Source organism: Electrona antarctica (genome assembly GCF_951216825.1).
Source record: "Electrona antarctica genome assembly, chromosome: 9".
Lineage (NCBI taxonomy): Eukaryota > Metazoa > Chordata > Actinopteri > Myctophiformes > Myctophidae > Electrona > Electrona antarctica.
The window spans coordinates 29,022,213-29,045,709 of record NC_136790.1 but is presented as its reverse complement, the minus strand read 5'-3'; the positions used below and the strand labels follow the sequence as shown (position 1 = coordinate 29,045,709).

At 42.2% G+C, this 23,497-nt stretch overlaps 1 protein-coding gene across 10 annotated transcripts; it reads left to right on the top strand.

Annotated features, from left to right (window-relative positions):
* Positions 1 to 518: 518 nt before the first annotated feature.
* phf20a (PHD finger protein 20, a) lies at positions 519 to 21,665 on the top strand. 10 transcript variants are annotated; one of them, XM_079510949.1, is made up of 19 exons: positions 524 to 678; positions 1,839 to 1,926; positions 3,271 to 3,377; positions 4,000 to 4,171; positions 7,442 to 7,528; positions 8,378 to 8,462; positions 8,572 to 8,648; positions 9,804 to 10,425; positions 10,797 to 10,847; positions 10,944 to 11,210; positions 11,850 to 12,047; positions 12,645 to 12,740; positions 13,383 to 13,538; positions 15,227 to 15,408; positions 15,622 to 15,721; positions 16,658 to 16,853; positions 18,456 to 18,924; positions 19,621 to 19,801; positions 20,118 to 21,665. In XM_079510949.1, exons 3-19 carry the CDS (start codon positions 3,295 to 3,297, stop codon positions 20,258 to 20,260), a joined length of 3,165 nt encoding a protein of 1,054 aa, XP_079367075.1. In that variant the 5' UTR covers positions 524 to 678; positions 1,839 to 1,926; positions 3,271 to 3,294; the 3' UTR covers positions 20,261 to 21,665. The 10 variants fall into 10 exon arrangements, with proteins under 10 accessions (XP_079367078.1, XP_079367073.1, XP_079367079.1 ...); XM_079510950.1 differs by lacking the exon at positions 524 to 678 and adding an exon at positions 1,245 to 1,261; XM_079510952.1 differs by lacking the exon at positions 1,839 to 1,926 and having other exon boundaries at positions 519 to 678; positions 11,850 to 12,035.
* Positions 21,666 to 23,497: the final 1,832 nt, after the last annotated feature.

Here is a 23,497-nt window from a genome sequence, read left to right as displayed (position 1 = left end):
TACACTGTTACTGTGGACGACACACTGATAAAGCATTACACTTCATGTGTAAAGCCTAGGGTCCACCTACTTTTTCAATTCATCAGAACATAGAGTCGAGACGTACAAAAATATACTTCTATCTATACAAAAACAGGAAATCATATAAGGAGGTAAAAAGGGATTTGTTTGAACATTTTATTGTTGGGTCACAATAAACACATTTTGCTCTTTAGTCTTTACAACCGTTCATAACTAGGCGCCCGTAGGCGGTAATGTTTGTTACAGAATTTCACTCGCGGGAAACGTCTATCCGTCTGTCGCTTTCTCTCATTTAGGACCATGAGGGAAAACCATGATTAATTATTCGGTGTCAAAAGCATGGAAACAATATATTTCGGCTATTTCAAAATAAATGTATTTATTTTTATTTACAAAATACATATAGATAGACATATATTACAGTACGCAATTACCTGTAGTACCCAATCTACCCATGCATGCCAATGATGAATTTATGAAAAGGACCTCCCTTGCACATGCGTACTTGCGCGCCACTCTACCCGCGCCGGTGGTGAATGCAACGGAAAGAAATTCAACTGCGTGTCCTGGATCCAGACAGAGACGGAGGCGCTGGAACCTGCACACTGGGATTAGATCGCACGTTTTGCACCGGACAAAGCGTGACTGGAAAGCAAGGTAAGAAACCCAAACGCCTTTGATAATGTAGGTATCACGAGAGTCGCAAAACGGGCCCATTTTGTTGAGGCATCATCAACCTAGATTGTGTGATGCCGCATGTGGTTTTGCCTTGATGCTGCTGGCTCTGGAGTTCAAAACAAATGGGATGAAGTACGTACTGCGTTGTTGTGTCTACTACGTTCATCTCGCGGATCCTTTGTTAAATAATGTGGGGGGTGTTGCGCGCATTTGGCGCGAGTTTAATTATCGGGGTTTTGTTCCGGAGGCTTCTTTCGGTCCCACTTGGGATAAGTTTAAAGCTCTAGATGTCCATGCCGTGCATTTTACGGCAACCAAAGTATGAAGAAGCAGGCCTTGAAAGCGAGGCCCCGGTGATCTTTGTGAACGACAGCTCAACGCGGCCAGTTAGATGTGCACAACCCGCGCTAGATCCGCCCTCTCTGGGCCTGGCAGCCTAACATTTGGGCTTAAAGCACTGACGTATGAGGTGGTATATTTCTCACCACTCCCACACTGGTTATAAAACAAAAAAACACCGGACAATAAGCTGTCATTACTAGATGCAAGTAGTCAACAATAGGTAACCTGGAAGACACTTCTTGGCCTTTTAACTGTGCTCTGACATTTGTGAAGTCTTTGGCGTTTACCGCTGGGTGTGTTTGATAGAACTCTGGGTCTCCTAATGGTTACTTTATTATTATAATTTTATTAGGCATAAATTATTAGCACTTATTATTAGAAACTATTATATTTGTTTCTGTCTTGAGGTTACTATTTTCTCCGTATCCGTTTGAGCTGTACGTTGTATGACCATAAAAACCTTATTGAGCTCCGATCTAATGATGATGTATTTTTTTTGTTTATTTCTTTTGTATTCTCTTGTAACATCGGTGATTTCCGAACAGACACTTGTATCTGAGCGGTCAGTGTGCGTCATCGTGCTTTGCTTTAGCTTACATCGCTTTCGTTTCTCTCAAGAGAGTGCTCTCAAGAGCACGTTGTGCAGCGTCTGCTGCTATATTTATTAAACATTTCGCTGAATTGGATATTGTGTGTGTCAGTGTGTATATATACCACGCCTCGAGGTTGACGGCCCAGCGGATAACTATTTTTTCCTATTGTGCTCTATTGTTTCGATACGAATATCGCCTGACCAGAAACCACGTGGATCAGTGAAGTAGCATGAACATATCCGGTTCTAGGTATTGAAACTAAAGGGATGCAGCCTTTCTCCCCAGGCTAGAGGTGAGCTATTATTACGTAGGGTGAATTAATGTGGTCTACTGAAAGGAGAGCGTTATTATTTGTGTTTATATTTGTCATTGCTGGTGCAGCAGAGGGAGCAAAGGTCTCGCAAAAATGAGAAAACAATACGCAATTCAGCTACAGCATCTCCATCTATCTACGGGGCTATGGCAGAGGGGCATATTGCCTCTTTTGCATGGTTTAAAAAATATATTATAATATATTGTTTTTCATGCGAGGGAGTCATTTGCACTCTGTTTTGGATTGGAAGTGACTGTTTGTGTTAACCATGGTCAATAGTTGCTACTAATATTCCATTGTATTGCATTTGTATTTGTGTTAAAGTTAACCTGTGTGTGTGTGTGTGTGTGTGGGGAGTGGATGGCTAAGGCACTCTATTGGCTGGAAATGTCTGGTACAGATTGAGCAAGAAATAGTGCTTGTATTAGTCATGAAATAGCTGCCTCAATGGTGCTTGTAAAGCCTTGCCGAGCCATGAGGCCCATAGGGCTGGAGCCTATCTCCTGTTTCTGTAGCGTGAGGCAGCTTGATGTACCCTGGACATGACGCTAGTATGTCTTAGGGACTTACTTAATGGGCCCAATCCAACCTTGATGCTGAGTGCCAAGCAGGGCTTTGGTTAGCTCCTTTCGGAACCCTACGTTAAAGTTTCTGACATTTTGATGCCAAAGGAGCTCAACCCGGGGGGTCCGGAGACGGGCTAGGCTTTGGTATGACCTGGTCGGGGATCGAACCCCAGACCTCCCTGTCTCAGGGCGGACACTCTAACCACAAGGTCACTGAGCTGGTGCTTGTACTAGTAATTAATTAGCTGCCTCAACTGTAGACCTTCCCAAATCTACTATTCAGCTTCCTCTTTGTACTGAAACCATCAAAATATCCCTTCAGAAGCAAAGCCTGGTCTTTGGTATTGTTTTAATCTAAATAACTGTTGTGATGACCTGAAATTAAAGCTGAGACATAGCATATTTTATGTTCTGTCATGTCATGTCGTTTCTTTTTTTAACAGCTGTTTTTTTTTCACCCTTTTGCGTTGTTTTTGCTTTCCATATCCTTATTTTAGCAAATACCATCTTTTCCATCCCTCTGCATTGAATGTTTTGTCTGTCACATTTCCCTTCCCTATCAAGAGGTAAATTACCCCTTGCCAGGCTGGTGTCCTTGTAAAGAAATAATTTGATCTAAGTGAACTGCCAGCCTAGAGAAACGAAGGTTGAAAAAAGCAAAAAAAACAACAATATTATTGTTCTTTTTTTCGTGGTGTTATTGTTAACTTAGTGTGTGTGTGTACGTGTGTGTACTTGTGTGTACGTGTGTGTACAGGAGGCAGGCCTTGATGTGGGCATTATGAGTAAAATACCCCCTAACAGAAGAGGGATCAAATTTGAGGTGGGAGCTCAGCTCGAGGCCAGAGACACCCTCAAAAACTGGTGAGTCATGGTCCTGCTGTTTCTGTCTCTCAAATTGTGCCACGTTCCTCTTTCCTTTTTAAATTCCTCTTTTTTTTTCCTTCATTCCTTAATTCTTTCTCTCCTGCTACGCTCAGCTTTTTGTTCTGCTTACCATACATTAAGAAGATTCAGAGCAGTGGTTGTGAAGGCTCAAGAAAATGTGTGATTGATTTAGCCTTGGAGAGCTGTGGTTGCATCACTGACACTTTCACACGAATCTCTCAAGAACAGATTCCGACCTGCGCTACTGAATCTGTTGGCAGGGGCATTCAGAACGTATATACATTGTTGTTAGTGGGAATGAAAACATAGGCGCCCCACTGGAAGAGGCGGGCTGAGAGCGGACCAAACAGGCCAACATCCTGTTATCCACATTATATAGCAGAGGGCGCTGTTTTTTTCCTTTTTTTGCTGATGGGTTCCCAGATTGCTTTCACACTGATGGGCACTTTGAGCAGGCACCAGCCCAGCTTGTGACCCAGAATAATCCACAAACCATTACTAAGCTTTATAGTAAAATAATTAATTTGTGGAGGTCAAATAACATTTCAAATCTGGTGGTGTTTACTGAAGGCGGCCCCATTTCCTTTCATTAACTTAGGTATCCTGCTACCATAGAGAAGATTGACAATGACGACGAGAAAGTGTTGATCCACTACCGCCAGTGGAGTCACCGCTATGATGAGTGGTTTGAGTGGACGAGTCCCTACCTGAGACCTGTGGAGAGGATCCAGTTGAGAAGACAGGGCCTGCAGGACGACACTCCTGTACCGGTAAGAGCATTTGTTTTATGCTTAGCTTTACCTATGTGCTGCTTATTACAGTGTATGGGTAAGAAACACAGCATAAGGCCAGTGTCAACACAACATCATTTTAGAGGTCCATTCAATCATTCAGTATTGTCTCCTGAACCATGGCTATGCACCTTCTGCTCCCGGAAATGGTTGATTATTTTGTCCATGGAAGGTTATAGTCGGTATGGTTAGTTAGATCATTAACATGAATTAGTGGAACCTGCCACCACTACCCTGTACTGCAGCATCCAAACTAGAACTGAGAGAATCCATAACATGTCCTATCACCACTATATCAATTATCTATTGTGTTCCTTCTGCATTATTAAACTATGAGTTATACAATATCCATTCAACCCCAATCAAAGCAATGAAAAGCCTATAATTCTATTGCACCATATACTTCCATTAAAGGACCACTTCAGCACTTTTAAACATATAACAGGGCTGTGGGCAGTTCATAAACCTGTCCACCAGTGACATAGTTAGGCAAATTTTATTTTTTAACAATGAGTGCCACCTGGTGGACAGAAAGTGGTGTGAAGGTGGCAGAGAAAAAGGACAAATAAAAGGATAAATAAGCGTGCACGCATCTGCAAGCAAAGGTTTTTTTATTTTATTTTAGATATATAAACTGATTTTCACATTCTGGCACAGGAGGGTTGTGTAAATGAAAACGGATTAAAACTAGGGATGTTGAAAAAAGTCGACTCATGCTCACCGCGACTCCAAAACGTATGAGTTGAAAAATAGTTTTTATTTTTATTATTTTGTATTATTATTATTGTTGTAATGGCTTATTATAAAACGTTATAAACGTTGCTGTTACAAATGTTTTCCAAATGGGAGAGGTACGTGTACGTGACACTGCTGTGCGTGTGCTGCTACTGAAGTGCCAACTTTCAGCCCCGCTCGTCACATCATAAATGTCCTGCAGTTGTTGTGGTACTTAGACCCCATCGTCCAAGGGTGTGGGGTTGGGGGGTATCTTAGCAACACTGAATGCTCTGTCCCATTGGTCGTGTTATGAGGCTATGGCTCTGAGCTTCCCAGGACCCAGGTTCACATCTCATTGGTCAAACTCACAGACAGTGTTGCCATGACGTTTTATTATAAGTGACTTTGGAATTTGTGTTGTTGGTAAAATGTTTCAAAGTATATTCCACATTTTATAAAAGAAAATAATAATAATGATAATATAATCCATGATTGTTTTGAAAACAGCAGATCAACGCAACGCAAAGCTTGTAGATCGGCTATTTTCAAATCTTATTTTTGGTTTGTTTTCATAGATCTGAATGCGTATTTCTCTCACAAATTGGCAACTCTCACACATGCCGTAAACTAAATTGACAGGTCTGTGGTGAAGAAAGCAAAGCAGGACAGAGATGTCAAATAAATCGCACCGTCATTCATACTGTATTTATTCCCCGACCCGACATTAATAAAATACAGAACAACGTGCGTCCCGTATCAGTTCATTACGGGACTCGTGACAGGCTGCAGACCATAGAGTATAAGTTGGGACATATAGCCTAGCCGATAGCACCGCTGCTCCTTTAGTGTCGTTTACAAAATAAAGTTTTTTTTTTTATTATTGGGCTTTGATGCAAATTCTAAACATATGGATGCAGCTGCAGAAGTTGTGTTGCTTAAAGGAATGCATAGTTGCGTTCTCCTCAACTGTTGCGCAGCAACAACAAAAATAGAAGGAAATAAAAAATAAGGAAAACAATCGATCGACACGTCGATTTGCGGCCTTGACACGTCGATTGGCCAAATATGAGTCGATTGGTGTCCCTAAACGTTTTGGCACCCATTGTGTTAGCAAAGAATCAGGAATAGAAAACCTGCAGTTTCTATTAGCTTGGATTCCCCATCGATGATGTCACTGGTTGACAGGGTTCTAAAATGCCCACAGCCCTCCCATGAGACACAGGCCGAGTAGACACAAATTGTGGCATTTTATGTTAGTGAGGACCAATTATATGAAGATAGGTTGAAAAGTGGTGAAGTGGTCCTTTAATATCAATCAATCTATGATGGGTTTATTACATTTGTATTTTTTTATTTATAACAAAATAAAAAGTTATGTCAATTTAACATTCTCACAGATGTACAGTAACTTAAGCATTACCTTTTTTTTTAGATTATTTAATGGTGTCATCAAACTGACTGACAGAACGGATACTGCAGTAGATTGCTAGGCTACTTGCCTGTATTCTTTAAGAACGTGTGCCACAAAATACAAGCTTCAGGTAACATAGCAGCGAAAGCAGAACCCCGATTTTCCAATCCGTCTCAATATCTTATGTAATTACAGTGTAACCTTACACATTTTGTTTATTATGAAGAATATTACATTTATGGATTTGTATTAGTCATAGCGATGACTAATCTACAAGATGTTTTTGTTTGGGGAATTATTTCCATTAATAAACCATTTGAAATTGAATATTAGCATAATAATACTATCCCTGCACTTAACTAAGACATTTTATTAGCTACTAAGTTCTCAATTCTCATAGGAGTTTTTTTCTTTTTTTCTTTTTTACATGTCGCAGTGCATTGTACAGTGTCTGTCATTTTTCACTTGCTGCTTCCAAGACACCTGACATCTCTTGGCTTTAACCAGTCAACACGATGGACCAGGCAGTTTCTAAGCAGTTATTTTCATAATGTAATTTAAATGTCTGTGTCACCTGCGAGCACAGTTTAGATTTATAACTGTTCATTACGGAGAAAGCCTGCTCACAGAGTTCCCCCGAACATCCCGATCCCCACTCTAGTGAACACGGATTGATGTTTTTTCAGCACGGCTTGTTTAAAGGGACATTTCACTTTCAAACATGGTTGGGCTCATTTTAAGATCTCCTCTTGCTTTTGTGAGCACCCGAGACAGTTTATTTATTTTATTATTATTATTTTCCTCAATTTTATTTTATTTACCCAAAAATAATAAATACATGAAAAACCACGTATTAGGACAATATCAGTCACCAGAACCAAGGACGGGTGTTCAAGTTACAGTGGGTTCTTATGGGAAGGGGGCGTGACTGATAAAATCAATATCAATTATCTAAATACTGAATCAAGCAACTTCAGGGCAGATTCACACAGAGTCTGTTTGATTGAAACTGTTGCCGAAAACTATTGCCTGGTCCCTGCTGGCCATGATTCACATTGGCCTTGATTCTTCCGCACCCAAGTTCACTTCAATCAACTGTATTCAATGCTTTCACATTGCAGCGATCTGTATCCGAGTGCACTTCAATTGGTCCCAAGACTACCTCCATGCGGTCCCGGAAATGGTTGGGTGATCCGCTCCGGGGAACGGTACGCAGCATTCACACTACACAACATCTGCCAAGTGGTCCCGAGTGCGTACCCAGGACCATAGTGTGAATCTGCCCTTAAAACTGTCTAAGGGGCTCACAAAAGCCAGAGTAGACCTTAAAACGAGGCCAAACATGTTTTAAAGTGAAATATCCCTTTAACTTTTGCTTTCTGCGTTATCCTGCATACTTTTCATATTTGTATCAGTGTGACGTCTCAATTATCATAGATGTTGTATTACTTTGCAACAGCCACTTGTTAAGAGCATATGTATGAGGCACACAGGTTTATATCCGTTGATGTTCAACAGCAACTTTTCTTTCCTTTCAGTGGTGTAATTTACATAGGGCTGCTGGGTTATATAAAATCCATATGCAGGATTTTCATCGCAAGGGGGCCCCTGACTGGCAAGGATTTATAATTTGTTTAGCCAGGAAAAAGCTTGTTAACAAGTTAAATATGTGGAAACACACAAAATCAGGAACTCAGAATCGCTGAGCTCCTGACGCTGAGCTGAAATGTTTTTGCACACACATTGGGCTGCGCACGTGGCAGTGCCCCTTTGATCTGAAAACCCATGTGGAAACGGGTCCGTTTATGCCACTTTTGTAAACATTTTAAACTTTCAGTCTGGCTACAGGTGATACTTACCTGCATATGCTTATGCTTAGTGTTTTTAACGTATAATCATGCAAAAAGCAAGACCGGCGAGCAGCGATGTAACTGCTGTCTATTGTTATGCAAACGTACACAACCAGCTGAGCGCCATCAGAGTGCCTAAATAACGTAAATAAATGTATGTACGGTAGACTCCTTGTGAAGTGATTACTACCTCTGTCCTCCTTCCAGGGGTTTCATGTGAATGACAAAGTCCTGGCCAGCTGGTCTGACTGCCGTTTCTACCCTGCAAAGGTTCTTACGGTCAATAAAGATGGTGAGTACCACTGGCCACTTTCTAAGGGCATTTATAATGTGTAATACATATCAGACAATGACTGTGGAAATGTACCTTGCATTAATGTGACTTCCTGTACCCCCATCAGCATCCTACACTGTGAAGTTCTATGATGGAGTCGTCCAGACAGTGAAAGGGATTCATGTGAAGCCTTTTGTTAAAGAGGTAAATTTGAATTCCTCAGCACCAGTGGTACACCAGATGTCTGTGACAGCTTTGTCTATGTTGGATGTGGAAGTTTAGTGATATGTATTTGAGAGGTGTATTCAAGTGATGTTGAACTTTGTTAGAAACTTGGGTTGATAGGTACCTGGGCAGGATATGAATATTGTAAATCTTCTGTGATCAAAGAACCAGAGGTAGCGATTATATCTCAATGTCTAGTGAAAAAGCTCTCCAAATGACTCTTATAACCAGTGGTGTCATGGTCGTAGAACGCAGTACCAAACACTGTGTGTGTGTGTGTGTGTGTGTGTGTGTGTGTGTGTGTGTGTGTGTGTGTGTGTGTGTGTGTGTGTGTGTGTGTGTGTGTGTGTGTGTGTGTGTGTGTGTGTGTGTGTGTGTGTGTGTGTGTGTGTGTGTGTGTGTGTGTGTGGTGTGTCAGTCATACACTATAAACAATATAGCTAGGCTTAGGCTATCAGCAGTTCTGTGCGCACATTGTAGGTGCGTGACCATGGTACTGAAAATAAAATCACCATTACACCACTGCTTATAACATAAGTACAAGTAATACAAAGTGAATTCTGCTAACGTATAAAGTCCTGGTACGTAATTGTTTTTCCCTTCTAATTTACCTACTGGTGGTGATGCTTCTTTTACACTATTAGTGACTCATTTTTGCTGTGCTAGAGAACTTATGTCAAGGGTAATATACTGTAACATGATGACTACGCACCAGGATGATGTTATTTGATATATTAGCAAAAATATGCTTATACAGTATACTTAGTTGACTGGAGTCCCCAGGGGTCTATACTAGGAACCCTCCTGTTTTTGCTCTACACTAAATATCTGGGATTTTTTCATAACCATAATCATTATCTTACTACTTCAGCCATAGCAATGACCTAGAAATATGTACTAACTGAGTCAATCGGCTGACATTAGAGACACACACACAGAAACTGTCAATAAAGCAAAATCTTTATTATGAATTTAGAACATTGCCATGGCCACTATGTCAAAGGTGTGAAGTTATCCGAAAGTAATGCATACCCACTGGCCAATCGGAATCAAGTGTTCTCCATGGCCATCAATTACATCGTGTCCAGTTTAACTTTAAATTAAAGTTTTTGTTTTTCCCCTGCTGTCAAACAGAAAGGTAGTGTCATTGGAGGGAGGTCTCGGGCCACCAATAAGAACATGGTTAGGAAGGCCCAAAATGGAAGAGACAGTTCTCAGGAGAATGGCAGCCCTAAGAACAAGCGGGCCAGACGCAGCACGTCTGACCAGGAGGAGGACAGCCACAGTGAGGATGAGGATGACGAAGAGTGGGCAAACGAGGCAGTTGACGAGAAGAGCAAGAAGAATGCCAAGAGCGAGGGCACTATAGAGTCGCACACCATTAAATGTGAAAAGGACACAAGTGACACAACACAGCACAACGATCAGAGCACCAAGCTCAATGGTGTAGAGAAGGAACCTGGACTCACTAATGGGTTTAAAGTGGAAGAATCTGAGGAAAGCACCTGTCATTTAAATGGACATGTGAAGAAAGAGGAGGAGGAGGAGGAAGTGGAACTGAATGGAACTAAGCCATACACAGAGGTGTCCAAGCCATGTACAGAGATGCCCGGTCAGACGTTGGCACAGCCGGGACAAGTGTCTGTCGCTATTACAGCCCCAGAATCCAATGGTGATCTGGAACAGAAGCCGAGTAGCCAGCAAGATGAGCCTCCTCCACCCACGGGGGAGGTTCTGCCTCCACAGCCGTTAAAACGTAAGTGTGTGTATGAAGAAATTGTTTCTACTGAGATAATTTGAGTGTGAAATCAAGTGCAGTGAATGGTAAATACTAGGACCTGAGCTTATTGTCAATCGCTAAGTGACTTGTATTTTTGAGGGGCGCTAGCCCCTCCTACAGGTTTAATGTTTGTCTTTAGTTCAATGTTTGTTTTGTAAACGCCATTGACAATGAAGGGAATATGTATGTCATAATGTGCCTCATTATGTCATGTCTCTTTATTGTTAATGGCGTTTAATGTTTGTGTTGGCACCGTTTGTTTTACATAACCTAATCAACATGAGTTGGACTTAAATATATTTGCGCCCCTCACTTCACATGGGTGTGATTTTTTTCTTTTTTAATAGCTGTAAGAAAGCAAGGTTTTCACAACCCCAACAGATTCAGCAGAGAACCATGTGAGTATTTAACATTCCTGATATTGCACCAATTCAGCAGTGTTCTCTTAAATGGCTCCACTGACCTCCTTGTGAACTCCTGCTGCCTGTTTTCAGTGTACAGAGTTATCAAAAACCAGCCTCCACCAGTCCTGTCCATCAACCTGGACCACAACCCCTTTAAGTGCAGTGCTCCAGGCTGCACCAAGTCCTTCCGCAAGGCCAAGCTGCTGCACTATCACATGAAATACTACCACGGGGAGGACCAGCCCCCAGAGGCCGACCTCAGCCCCACAAGGAGCATCCAGACCAGGGCCTCTGAGAAGCAGGCCATCGCTACCCTCGAGAGTCCCAAGAGAAGGCGCACTATCTCTGCCTCTATGCGTGAGTTCTTGTAATTTCAAGGCTTGCAGTCTCTTTATACTGCACACGATTGAATGTTCTAGAGCTCTGGATGTCACGTGGCAGTCGTGGCAACAGTTGCATCTGTTTACACAGCCATTATAGCAGGAAAGCTGTCATGCAAACTAACTGAAAACTAGGAAAGTTTGTTCCTCAGAGCACAGGTCTCTGCCAGGTCAGGCACTCAGTTTGTTCCTCAGAGCACAGGTCTCTGCCAGGTCAGGCACTCCGTTTGTTCCTCAGAGCACAGGTCTCTGCCAGGTCAGTTTGTTCCTCAGAGCACAGGTCTCTGCCAGGTCAGGCACTCAGTTTGTTCCTCAGAGCACAGGTCTCTGCCAGGTCAGGCACTCAGTTTGTTCCTCAGAGCACAGGTCTCTGCCAGGTCAGGCACTCAGTTTGTTCCTCAGAGCACAGGTCTCTGCCAGGTCAGGCACTCAGTTTGTTCCTCAGAGCACAGGTCTCTGCCAGGTCAGGCACTCAGTTTGTTCCTCAGAGCACAGGTCTCTGCCAGGTCAGGCACTCAGTTTTATGTAATAACATGCTTACATGTTTCCACACAGAAAAAATAGTGTGCTTGGTTTTGCTAAAATATTAATTCTTTGTTTTTCTTTTCCATATCAGAACCTGGAGGAACATCCCGCAGTGAAGTTAAGACTGCAAGCAGAAGGACATCAGCACCCCCTGCTGTTGACACCCAGGGCCAGCAGCCGAGGGCGCTGCTCAGAGAGAAGAGCAAGGAGAACCAGCTGGAAAGGAACGGATGCCAACTGCAGGACAAAGATGGGGAGAACAGCAGCTTTGATATTGGTCAGTATAATGGTGAGATAAGCTGTTTGTAGTTACTAATTGCAGAATACACTGCTGGCCTCCTTTGTTAATTCCGCAGTCATTGCAGAATACACTGCTGGCCTCCTTTTTGTTAATTCCGCAGTCGATGTGTTAATGAAAAATGACATATACCTACCAAATGGTATTATCAATATCACTGCATCAGAAGCCACTAAGCCAGAAACCATTCATATTGTTTTATAATATATTATTATAAAATTATGGAAATAAATGTGTTGCTCAATGCTCATTGGATTTATCGGTGGTGTATCTTCTCCTTGATGGATGTGGAGATGGGATTCTACAATGTTTTGGTTACATCAAGTTTCATGGTTACTCAATTGTAAAACATAAAATCATGATTTAATTGTGCAGCATGTACAATTTCTTTTTCTTGCAATGTATTCTGAATGTAATGTTAAAAGTGGAAACTATTACAGAGACTACTGTCTGGTCTGTGACGGCCGAAAAAGCATATGACATGACATGGCTAGTCAACATTTGTTCACTAGAAAGAGCTCTCTGCCTGCTAAGTTAACTGAGCCCATGACGTGGGACTTACCTCTTGGCACTTGATTGTCCCCACAGCCTCTATGAAAGACGGACTGAGAGAGAAGCCCAAACAGAAAGATTTCCTTCGCATTAAACTGAAGAAGAAGAAGAAAAAGAGGAAGGCCAAATCTGGTAAGATGGGGGTATGCTGTGGACCTGCATGGGGCCTCGCTCTCACCATTTCTGCTCCTATTGCATGCACACTTGCTGTGACATGGTGATCGTGGAATGGCACATAAAGGCCTCCATTCACCAATCTAGGTGTGGTGGCTGAAGCTCTGTGTGTGTGTGTGTGTGTGTGTGTGTGTGTGTGAGCACTCCATCTCCACGCCGTCTGTTATTGTTTTGTATGATTTGTATCTAATTGATATTGTGGCTTGATTTGAAGTCAACTGGGGTTATTTTTTCCCCTCCCTCTAATAGAACATTTCTGAAAATGTTCCTGGTTAATATTCAGCTGTTGTAGTGCAGTTAGTAATACCTAACCCAACACTAGCATCCACATCAATATTAAGAGTGTTGTGGAGAAGTGTGCAGAGCATGCACAAACTCACAATGCAGGCATCCACTGACTTACTGGTTATTTCACACTCTGAAAACACTGCCTTTAACATGGGCTCTGTTCACTGAATGTCTCTGACTGGTGCCTATTATTGTCATGTACCTCCATAGTGTTTGTTGTACTACAGTTTGTCAACCTGTAGACTTGGTCTTGTTTCCAAAGTTGACACTTCTGTTCTGCATCTGCTCCCCCCTCCTTCCCTGTATTAACAGACTATACAGGTAGTGAGGAGAATATTGACATCTCAGTATTGGGTCTTCAGTCCAAATTGAATTTGCCAATCAAATTCCCCCCCTCACACAATCACAACCCTGAGGCCTACCGCTGCAGGCCCGGATACAGCCAATCAGAGCAGATACATGTGGATGGTGGGTATTTTTTGTGAGTGGGTGTGCGTGTGTGAATCTATTTAGTGTAAGTGTTTTCTTCCCTCTGCTCTCTTGCCCGCTGGGAATCAATCCATCAGCCAACAGTCCTTTCAATTTGATCCGTGTCACTCCAGGAAATTGGGAATATAGCTAAATGTTCACACTCAATTCTCTCCACATTCCACGGTACGAAAAGGGAGTTGACATGGGAAGCTGTCACAAATGAGAATTGTATGGTTGATTGATTATACCCTGAAGGGGGTTTTATGTTTCCTGCTGTGGCTTGCTTTACTCTATAATTCCTTCATGATTCATGAAAAGCTGAAATATAATTTCATTATTCCTTCCTCATGATTCATGAAAAACTGAAATATAATTGAATTAACATTTGTTAAACGTATATTAATTGAGCCGGGAGGATGTAATGGGTACAATTGATTTGGTTTTAGAACAAACTAGAAATGCACTCTTGTCGAGGTGCCAACTTGCACGTTGCAAGCAGAGCGCGCAAGTACTGCCGACCTCTACGAACTTACGATCAGCCCCTCTATAAAATATATACCTACCTTGAAGCGTACCTTAGTTACGTCACCGTCAACAGCCAATAAGGGACCACCATTCTTACCAACATACATACACATACATACATGTATACATAACACCCCGATCGCCCAGGACAAAGTTCACCGTCCTTTCAATTAGTAACACCCAGCGCCCAGGACGACGTTTTATCAAAAAGAGGGAGGTTATTGATATCAAAGCCGACCGCATCGCTCCACAGCCTGGAAGCGCCTGTTGCGCAACATTCGATGTTGCGTAACAGTGGGACGTCATCGAAAAAGTTCCCCCCCTGTTTTGCCGACGAGACCGAAATTCTTCAAACATTAACTCTTGATCTAAATCATCCCGTCCAATTCTAAGAAAAGATAATGTGTTAGACGGCCCACCGCGGTCCCGTCGCTAGTCGCGTTAGATTTAATCATACCTCCCGTTGTTGTCGATCGGCTCTAGAGTGTTTTGGCTACATTTAGCTGCTACAGCCACATCCGGGATAACATCCGGTCCGTCGGTAAAAGTGCTCAGCTGCTATAAATCGCCGGGCGCTATGATTTAATGGATTAAATAACCCCGGGCAATCGTCACCATCAACAGACAATTTTACTGTACACTATACTGTACTTGCACGCTCTGCTTGCGCAAGTAATTATGTCAACTAGAACGGTGCCTTTGTAAGGTATGCACAAATATGGAGTATATGCAGCCATCTTGTGGAGTTCTGTGTCAGGCATGCCCAAATATGGAGTGTTGTGAGGTCAGAACAGGCCAGCTCCATATATGGATTCTGGGCAGGGGTCCGTTCCAGAGCCCGGGCAGAGGCCTTTTTGGGGCGGTTCTGGACAACCGTGGGTCCTGCTGTGGTGTGGAACGTGTGTGTCGAGTTTAAAGTCGGTGGGGCTAACAGTTCTCGAGTTGCGTGGATTACACAGACAGAGACTTTTATAGATAGATGTTACCAGCATCCATATTCTAGGGAAAACCTTCATAGAAAATAGCAGATCGACAAGCTATTTTCAGCAAAGATATATTTAATGTAGACCGAAAACAGAAAATACACTAGTACAGAGGGACTCCGGTCAACAACGTATGGGATTTAAGTGGTTAACTTTTTGTTGTCCCTGCTGCCGTAGACGAAGATAGTATGAGTGATTGGTCGACTGACAGCTGTGGATGGAGTGATGACGACTTTGGGGTGAATCTGGACTCCGCTTCTCCGCCCTTGAGTGTTGACTCTGTTGCTCTGGATATGAGCGATCAGGAGATTGTGCGGTGCGTCTGTGAGGTGGAAGAGGAGAATGACTTCATGATCCAGGTGAGCTGCTCAGCTGTGGTGGTAACACCTCATCTCACCCAATAGCTGCTAATGATACTAAAGTATAACGTGCGTACAAGTAAATTATAATTTATGGGTTGTTGCAGTCTTGCAGACCAGGCGTTTGTATGAATAATGTTATGTCTGTCACAGTGTAATTGTGAACATTTCATCATCCATTGTTCAGTAAATGCATGTTTATCCTTTCCACAGTGTGAGGAGTGTTTGTGCTGGCAGCATGGGACTTGTATGGGCCTTCTGGAAGAAAATGTTCCTGAGAGATACGCCTGCTACATTTGCAGAGACCCACCAGGTGAGCTGAAATGATGGAACACTTGAATTTAGCTTTAAGTTAACTAGTGGCTAAGTCTTGACACAAAGCAACTTTTCTCATTGCTTGAGATTAATGTATTTTGTACATTTGTATGTATTTTTGCCATTAGAAGAGAATTTCCATCTCAACAGCAACTTTTGTAGGTAGTGTATACAGTTTGTAGATCTCAGCATACATTTTTAAATATCATTCACTAGCTTCCATATTGAAATGGTGTAAGAAAACACTTGATGAGACTACTTTATCAAAGTATGCAGATGCACAAAGCTGAATAGCTTGTATTCAACAAGCTATTCAGCTTTGTGCATCTGCAATATGCCAGGAAAACTTGTTCCTTACAGTGCTGCATTTTGAAATAAAATGAAGAGTGCTTTTAATGATACAGTGAGCTTTAGATTATGTTGACAAAACATAAGTACATTCTGTAACGTTTATTGAATATGGACAAAACATAAACAAAATAATATATCCAAAAAAGCAACTATTTATTTATTGCTTTCAGCTGCATTTTCTGTTTTACACAACTTCCCCTAATATAGCAGCAACAAGGTTTGACTTGAGAATTCATTATTTGCCATCTTGTGGACAAAGGTACAATGCAGCTGACCAAGCTACACTAATCCAAGACGGCCATGGAGTTCGAGACAGCTTTGTTCTCATGTCTCACAGCACACACAAGTTCAAATGACTCCATATTTTACACAAAAATTGCTAAGTATTATGCGCAGGATGATAGCTGCTTTACTCACCGCTAATGCACGTGCACGATCTAAACTCCATGACACTGTTATCGCGCAACATTTCAACCGTACGTACTGTGAATGTGATTTAAATTTAAGTTAAACTTTGATGATGCTCACTTTAACTATTACAGTTCCACCCCTTATCCAATATCCTGACATTCATGTGTTCCAGGCCAGAGGCAGAGCCTGCGCTATTGGTATGACAGAGAGTGGCTGAACAATGGCCACATGTACGGCCTATCTTTCCTCGAAGAGAACTACTCGCACCAAAATGCCAAGAAGATCGCTGCTACCCACCAACTACTGGGGGATGTGCACCACGTGGTGGAGATTCTTAGTGGGCTACAGATCAAAATGAGTGTCTTACAGTGAGTACAAGAATAGATTGAGTGGTACATGCATATACTGTACAGTGTACATACATGCATAATTACATCCCTGGGGGGAATTGTTTTTCACCATAGCTCGCACGATAATGTACAGTTGCAGAAAGCAAGAGCACAGTATATTGTAAAATAAAAAATAATAACCTTAAACACTCTAAAAAACAAAATGTGTGCAACACTGGTGCACACGCACAACTTAAGTATAGATCAGGCAACGTATCTTGATGGGGAACAAACCAACATTTATTGTTAATACTTTACTATCAATCAATAATACTACTATAATAATGATTTATTTTGTATTTGTCACGAAGAAGATCAAGCATACTGATGCATATTTCTGCCCCTAAATATATTCTGATACCCCCCCCACCCTGCGACCAGCCTACCAGGAAGGAATACCTCTACATTACCTGGCTGTACCCATCTCAGCCTCTACTTCCGTTATATTTTCTGCTTCAAAGTTTGATGTACCTTCCCTGCCTCAGCCTGTCTTCAGGATAGATTTTGGTGCCATTACTTTGTCACACCAGAGTCAATGCTTGTCTTAAGATACAATAGCTTGGACTTTGGGCAGTAAACATGGTTAGCATGCCAGAAAGCAGGTTTAAGTGTTGAGCTTGTGTTGGTACCAGAGTGCTTCTCTGTTTGTTTGTTTGTTTGACTCATTGATTACTTTATTACAGAGGTACAGTTATATAATAATGCTAAAAAGATAACCCCAAAAAAATCCTGGAGGGCTTGTTTCCATTGTGGTCCTGTGTATTCAATTCATCAAGACATATAAAGTCATACAATACTATTCAAGAGATCATCAATACTAGGAGCAGTAAAAGTATAGTTAAAGAAAAACAGTAGGGGGTAATTTCTTTTGGCTAGGCTATCTAGAAGATTTGATTCGGAACCATTGACAACCATAAGATCAAACGCAATTAAACACTACAATTTCAAGGTGCTGGGGTGGCGCAGTGGTACAGTACCTGCCCACCACCGCAGAGTGTAGGTGCATCCGGCTTTGTCGAGCGTCTACACATAAACACAATTGGCCTGTGGGGGAGGGAAGCCGGGCTGGAAGGGGCCTTACTGTATGTCCTTCTGGTGGGGTCTTCTCACCAGCAGATGAGCCGGTAGGATACAACGGCAGTGACAATACGCACCCCTCTGTGGGTCTTGGGGACTTACTGTTGAAAACCACTGTTTTCAACAGCAACATCACTGCTTGTAGACTGTAGTGCAAAAGACGCATGCCGTTGGCTTAGACAGTAACACATGTATGAAAACTTAAAAGAAATGCATGGGATGCACACGCAGATTAGACACACCAATGGACCGACATGCGGAAACGACGGTCGTAGGTTGTCGGTCTAATGACTGTCGGACCAATATTATGTCTAAACTAAAGCCTGTACCCGGAATGCATATGGGTAAAAGTGGCAGTAGAGGTAAAACAAAAGCTGTTAAAATGGTAAAGATTTTCTCACCAGTAGATAGTTTTTACCTACAGACGAGATTTAATTCAGATTTTGGAGGGGCGATAGTGGTCTGATAACTGACAATGATATATTTTTTTTAATAATAATTAAGGAGTAAGACCCATCCAGACCTGCGGCTGTGGTGTCAGCCGTGGAAGCAGTCAGAGCGGCCGTGGAAGAGCTACGACTCGTATCCCAGCACAGGCGCAGCACCGTCACCTGCGACAACCTACGACGAAGACATGACACGTGGCGAGATCCTGATGTCCAACGCCCTGGAGAAGCTGAGTCGGGCCGCCGCCGCTTCTTCCTCCTCCTCCTCCTCTTCCTCTTCTTCATCTTGCTCCTCTTCCTCCTCACCATACCCATCGTTCCAGGACTCGTACATTTTCAGCGAGCACTGCTACCAGAAGCCACGGGCGTACTATCCTGCGGTGGAGCAGCGGCTGGTGGTGGAGACGCGACAGGGCTCAGAGCTAGAGGACAGCATGCGGAGCACTGAGGACCTGCTGGAGAGAGAGCAGCGCTACGGGGGACTGCTGGAGGCGGACCGGCCTAAAGCATTCAACACTACCATCAGAGTAAGTGTCTACTCCATAAGGGCCAAGCATGTTCAAACTGCAACTGTGTTTTATTTTTGGTGCTTAGTTCAGTTGATTTACATACGGTCAGGAAAAACAACACACCTTGCCTAGGGAGGGTAGTGTACTGTTGCTTCCATGCCTTTGCAGCCTTTCGTCTGAAATTGTCCCTCATTGTTTCCTATAATGCGTGCCGGGAGTATACTGGTAGTAGCACTCGTCTTGCCTGTTTGACATGTATTAGTCTGGTTTAGTCTGGCCATTTAGTCCAACCCACGACAGGAGCCTTGGGCCAACCCGGCTGGGCCAAGGCTGCTAATCTGCTGTCGAGGGTTTGACTCCCGATCCTGATGACCTTTGCTGCATGTCACTCCCCATCTCTCTCCCACCATTTCCTGTCTTTACTTTTTCATTATCAGTAAAGGCAGAAAAGCCCCAAAAATATCGTCAAAAAATAAAATAATAATAATTGCAGAGGGAGGCAGACACGAATATATACCCAATGGATTGTCCGTAAAGTGTGTGGGAATCTTCTGTATTATAACTGTTAAATGAGCAGGAATCAATTAAATTATGCACAATCGCCACAATCATGTATTGTCACCCAGGCCCTGGAATGTAATTTCTAAATGTAATGTTGTGGTGGAAGAAGAATAAAATCTCAATTTTGTCACATTTCCCTCATTTATGTCTCAGGCTTCAAACAGCAGTCGGCGATCACTGGCAGAGGCCAAGGAGGAGGGGGTTCGGTGTTCCAGAGGAGCACCGGACGACAACCGACAGCAGCAACAGTGGCAGATGAACCTCCTGGACCACATTGATGCAGTTCAGGATGAGGTCTCTCACAGAATGGACATCATCGAGAGGGAGTTGGATGGTAAGACACGTGGGAGAGTGATCTCAGCGAGGGATGCACAATATTGATACTTTTAGCAACAACTGATCATTTAGTCAGATGAATTTATGGTGTGACTCATGTTAATGCCGCTTTTTTTTTACTGCCTAGCTATATATAGTCCAGAGTGACAGACCGTTTGACAATAAATTAAAATGTAATGATATATATTATATACACATAATACAGTGGAGACTCCATGACAACTTTACCTCTATGACTTTGTTTGTTAGAAATATATAAAAATGAATCACAGCTATAATACTTAACTTAAATCATGATTTTCCTTCTCTCTCAGTGTTAGAGAGTTGGCTGGACTACACTGGGGAGCTGGAGCCGCCAGAACCCCTAGCCCGCCTTCCTCAGCTCAAACACCGCATGAAGCAACTGTTGACGGAACTGGGCAAGGTGCAGCAGATTGCCCTGTATAGCTCCACATGAGGGCACCAGAGAGCGGTTCTGGCCACAAGTTACTGAGGCAACCAGAGAGGAAGCAGCCAGAGCAGACACCTGGTGGCCTCGGGGGTGGAGTGATGTCAAGATGTTGAAAAAGCAAGCGCATATTGTTTCAAATTGCCCAGGGCTTTTTTCTTCACATGAAGTCGGCCGCTGTTTGTCCACCTTTTGAAAGGTTGTGTGTGCACTGTGCAGGGATCCAACGCAACGGCCAGTGATGTAACAACATATGAACATGTATGGAAAGCAAGCGGCGCGTATCAGGATTTAACACACAAAAGTAACCTCTTATGTGCAGGAGAAAATGCATAGGGCCAGGTTGACAATTTAATGGTTCCAGTGCAACTCCCAAAACCATATGAATGCCTTTTAGTCTGAGCTACTGTTTGAGCTTACCCTGTTTATCTCAATACACACAGTGCTTTATGTTTAAAAGCTTTACATTCAAAGATCTCAATTCTGATCCATGTAACTCACACGGCCTCTTTGCAATAGTCTTTTAAAAGGAAGATCACTCCTTTATTGGTCTTTAACAATAATAAAGTAGTTAAGTTCAACATCCCCTCATGTCGGATTGTGTTTAAACTTCTGTTTGCGCTCAGTGTGGACACTTGTGTCACTTGAGTGTAACTTTGAAGACATTGAACATATAAAAGCACTGTATAATCATATCGGTAATATTTCTTTTTAATGGTTAGTTTTTTATACCACACTGTGAAGGTCTTTTTTTTTTGTCTGGATTCAAAGGCATCTTAAACTCGGCTATACAGATGGTGACAAGAGTGAGAGTTTTGGGTTTCTGTTTTTCTTTTTTTGCTGTAATATTTGTTTTGGCTCATTTCATAAAGAAATGGTATTCACATTATTGTATCTGTTCTTTAAGTTAATCTTTAAGAGTTTGTCATTTACAGTATCCCTTATTCCCACTTACTCTTGCATCGTTGTTGCTGTAGTACTTGATCTATGACTCGCTGTATGTGTACCTGTCTGTTCTAAACCTAGCATCTTGTACTCTGTCAGTGACAAACTATACTCAATTGATTTGTATTTCTTTCTCCTTGTTCTTGTTTCACCTGTTTATTTGCAGTATTTTGTATTGTTTGTAAATAACGTTATTCAAAAATGTGCTCTTCTCGGGATCTTTGTATTGAAAAGTAAATTGTATTCTTCAAAAAAGGATAACATTGTATGCTACTGTACTGTAAAGCCAAGTTTATATGTTGTTGCATAACGGTGTCGCTCACCATGAAATTTTCAGTTATAAGTAAGTGACACAGTTGTGCGACAAAGCATGAATTGGGTTTATGTGTCTGGCCTAGAAGCAGGGGAGATGTCAAACAATGCAAGCGGAATTGCCCGTACATAAATAAACTATCATTGTTATAGCCTACTTGTTGTGTGGACCATGATCTTGTCCCAGACATTTCTTCAAGTTATGTGGTTTCGCAGCGTAACATGACTTTGACTTGACCTTTGTGAAAAACAAACTGGCCCCGCTGAGCTCCTCATTTGTACAGCTGGAAATACCACTTGCAAAAAAGTCAACATTGAATATAGGGTATTATAACTTTTATAATATTATAGTATAACTAAACTTGGTTTAGTCATAGTTAATCTTGAGTCAGCATAATGTGATGAGAGAAAATTAGTTACCCACCCCCTCCTTAGGAAAAGCAAATGTACCTCATTTGGACAGTTGGAAAGTCAAAGGATGCACCTCTAGAGTAACTTTACCACTCCCTTACAGAGCTGTGTGTGGCTGGCTGGCTGCCTGGGTCTGAGCACGAAAACAGCATGGTTGTTTTTCACCGGCTGTGCGCGGAACCGACCCGGCACCCTGGGTGTGTTCCTGTGGGTCTGGAACTTCCGTGGACCCCCACACAGAGTTGCACCACTCACTTCACACGGGTGTGATTTTAATTCTTATGTGAACACCCCAGACAGTTTTTAATTCTCATGTGAACACCCCAGACAGTTTTTTGAATTCTTATGTTAACACCCTGGACAGTTTTTAATTCTTATGTGAATACCCCAGACAGTTTTTAATTCTTATGTGAACACCCCAGACAGTTTTTAAGGTGTTTCAGTATTTAGATATTTGATATTCATTTTAGCTGCCCCCCTTCCTATACAAACCCATTGTAACTTCAACCTCCATTTTAACACCCGTCTTTGGTTCTGCTGACTCATACTGTCCTGCTAATCTGTGAGGAGACTAGTGATGCACCGAATATATATTATTATTATTTATTATTTATTATTATTTATTATTATTTATTAATAGTTATTTAACAAATTCAGGACGGGAACCCCTTGGTGTTTTAAGCATTATGTTAAACTTTAGCTATTGAAAAATAGCAGATCTTCAAGCTCATAGCGCGACACTCGGTGTCCACGCTACAAAGCTTGTAGATCTAATATTTTTTAAAGTTTTTGAAAATGTGGCGCAAATCTTTGAATACTGTATATTCTTTCAGAGTGAACGTTTTTAACTCAAATCTTTGCTGCTGGGGGGGTCCCTGGAACAGCATATTTTCAGATGGGGGTCGGCGGCCAAATCCTACAGAAAATTCTGGTGGTCCTTGACATGAAAATGTTCCACTGACATAGAAACATGGGTTTTTCAGAAAACTGTCATGATTAGAGCTGTGAAACAAACGGCAGCCATGTTTTATTAACCCTATAATGTTCAATTTACAATTTAGGAATTTAGCAGACGCTCTTAATCCAGAGCGACTTACATTAGGCAAGAACAAAAGTATGGGAATACATCACATATATAAAATGCATTTATCAAGAAACATGCGTAAGCTAAGAACGTAACTAGAACATATCTATATAATGACACTATACATATTAACTATACATATATACTATACTATGCTATACATATGTACTATGATGTGCTATGACTACATACAATGCAATTATTGTGCTGTCTACATGACATGCTATAAGTCTGTTTCAAATGCTATCTAAGTCTAAAAAGTGCTATCTAAGGGGGTAGGATAAGTGCTATGGGCCATGATGGAGTCTGAAAAGGTGGGTCTTCAGACTACGGCGGATGATTGGGAGTGATGCTGCAGTTCTGATTGCAACGGGGAGTACATTCCACAGTTTTGGGGCCAGAAGGGAGAAGAGTTTGGGACGTGTGGAGCGTTGTCCCGGCGTTTTTAGTGAGGGTAGTTCCAGCTGTCACTCTCTGTCTCTCTGGTACGGAGT

What these genes read in the sequence shown, in the direction of transcription:
- phf20a (XM_079510947.1), top strand. Translation starts at nt 3,295, where the DNA reads ATGAGTAAAATACCCCCTAACAGAAGAGGGATCAAATTTGAGGTGGGA. An exon ending in CAGATTCAGCAGAGAACCAT is followed by an intron (nt 10,848 to 10,943) that starts GTGAGTATTTAA and finishes GCCTGTTTTCAG; the next exon opens with TGTACAGAGTTATCAAAAAC. An exon ending in CACTATCTCTGCCTCTATGC is followed by an intron (nt 11,211 to 11,849) that starts GTGAGTTCTTGT and finishes TTTCCATATCAG; the next exon opens with AACCTGGAGGAACATCCCGC.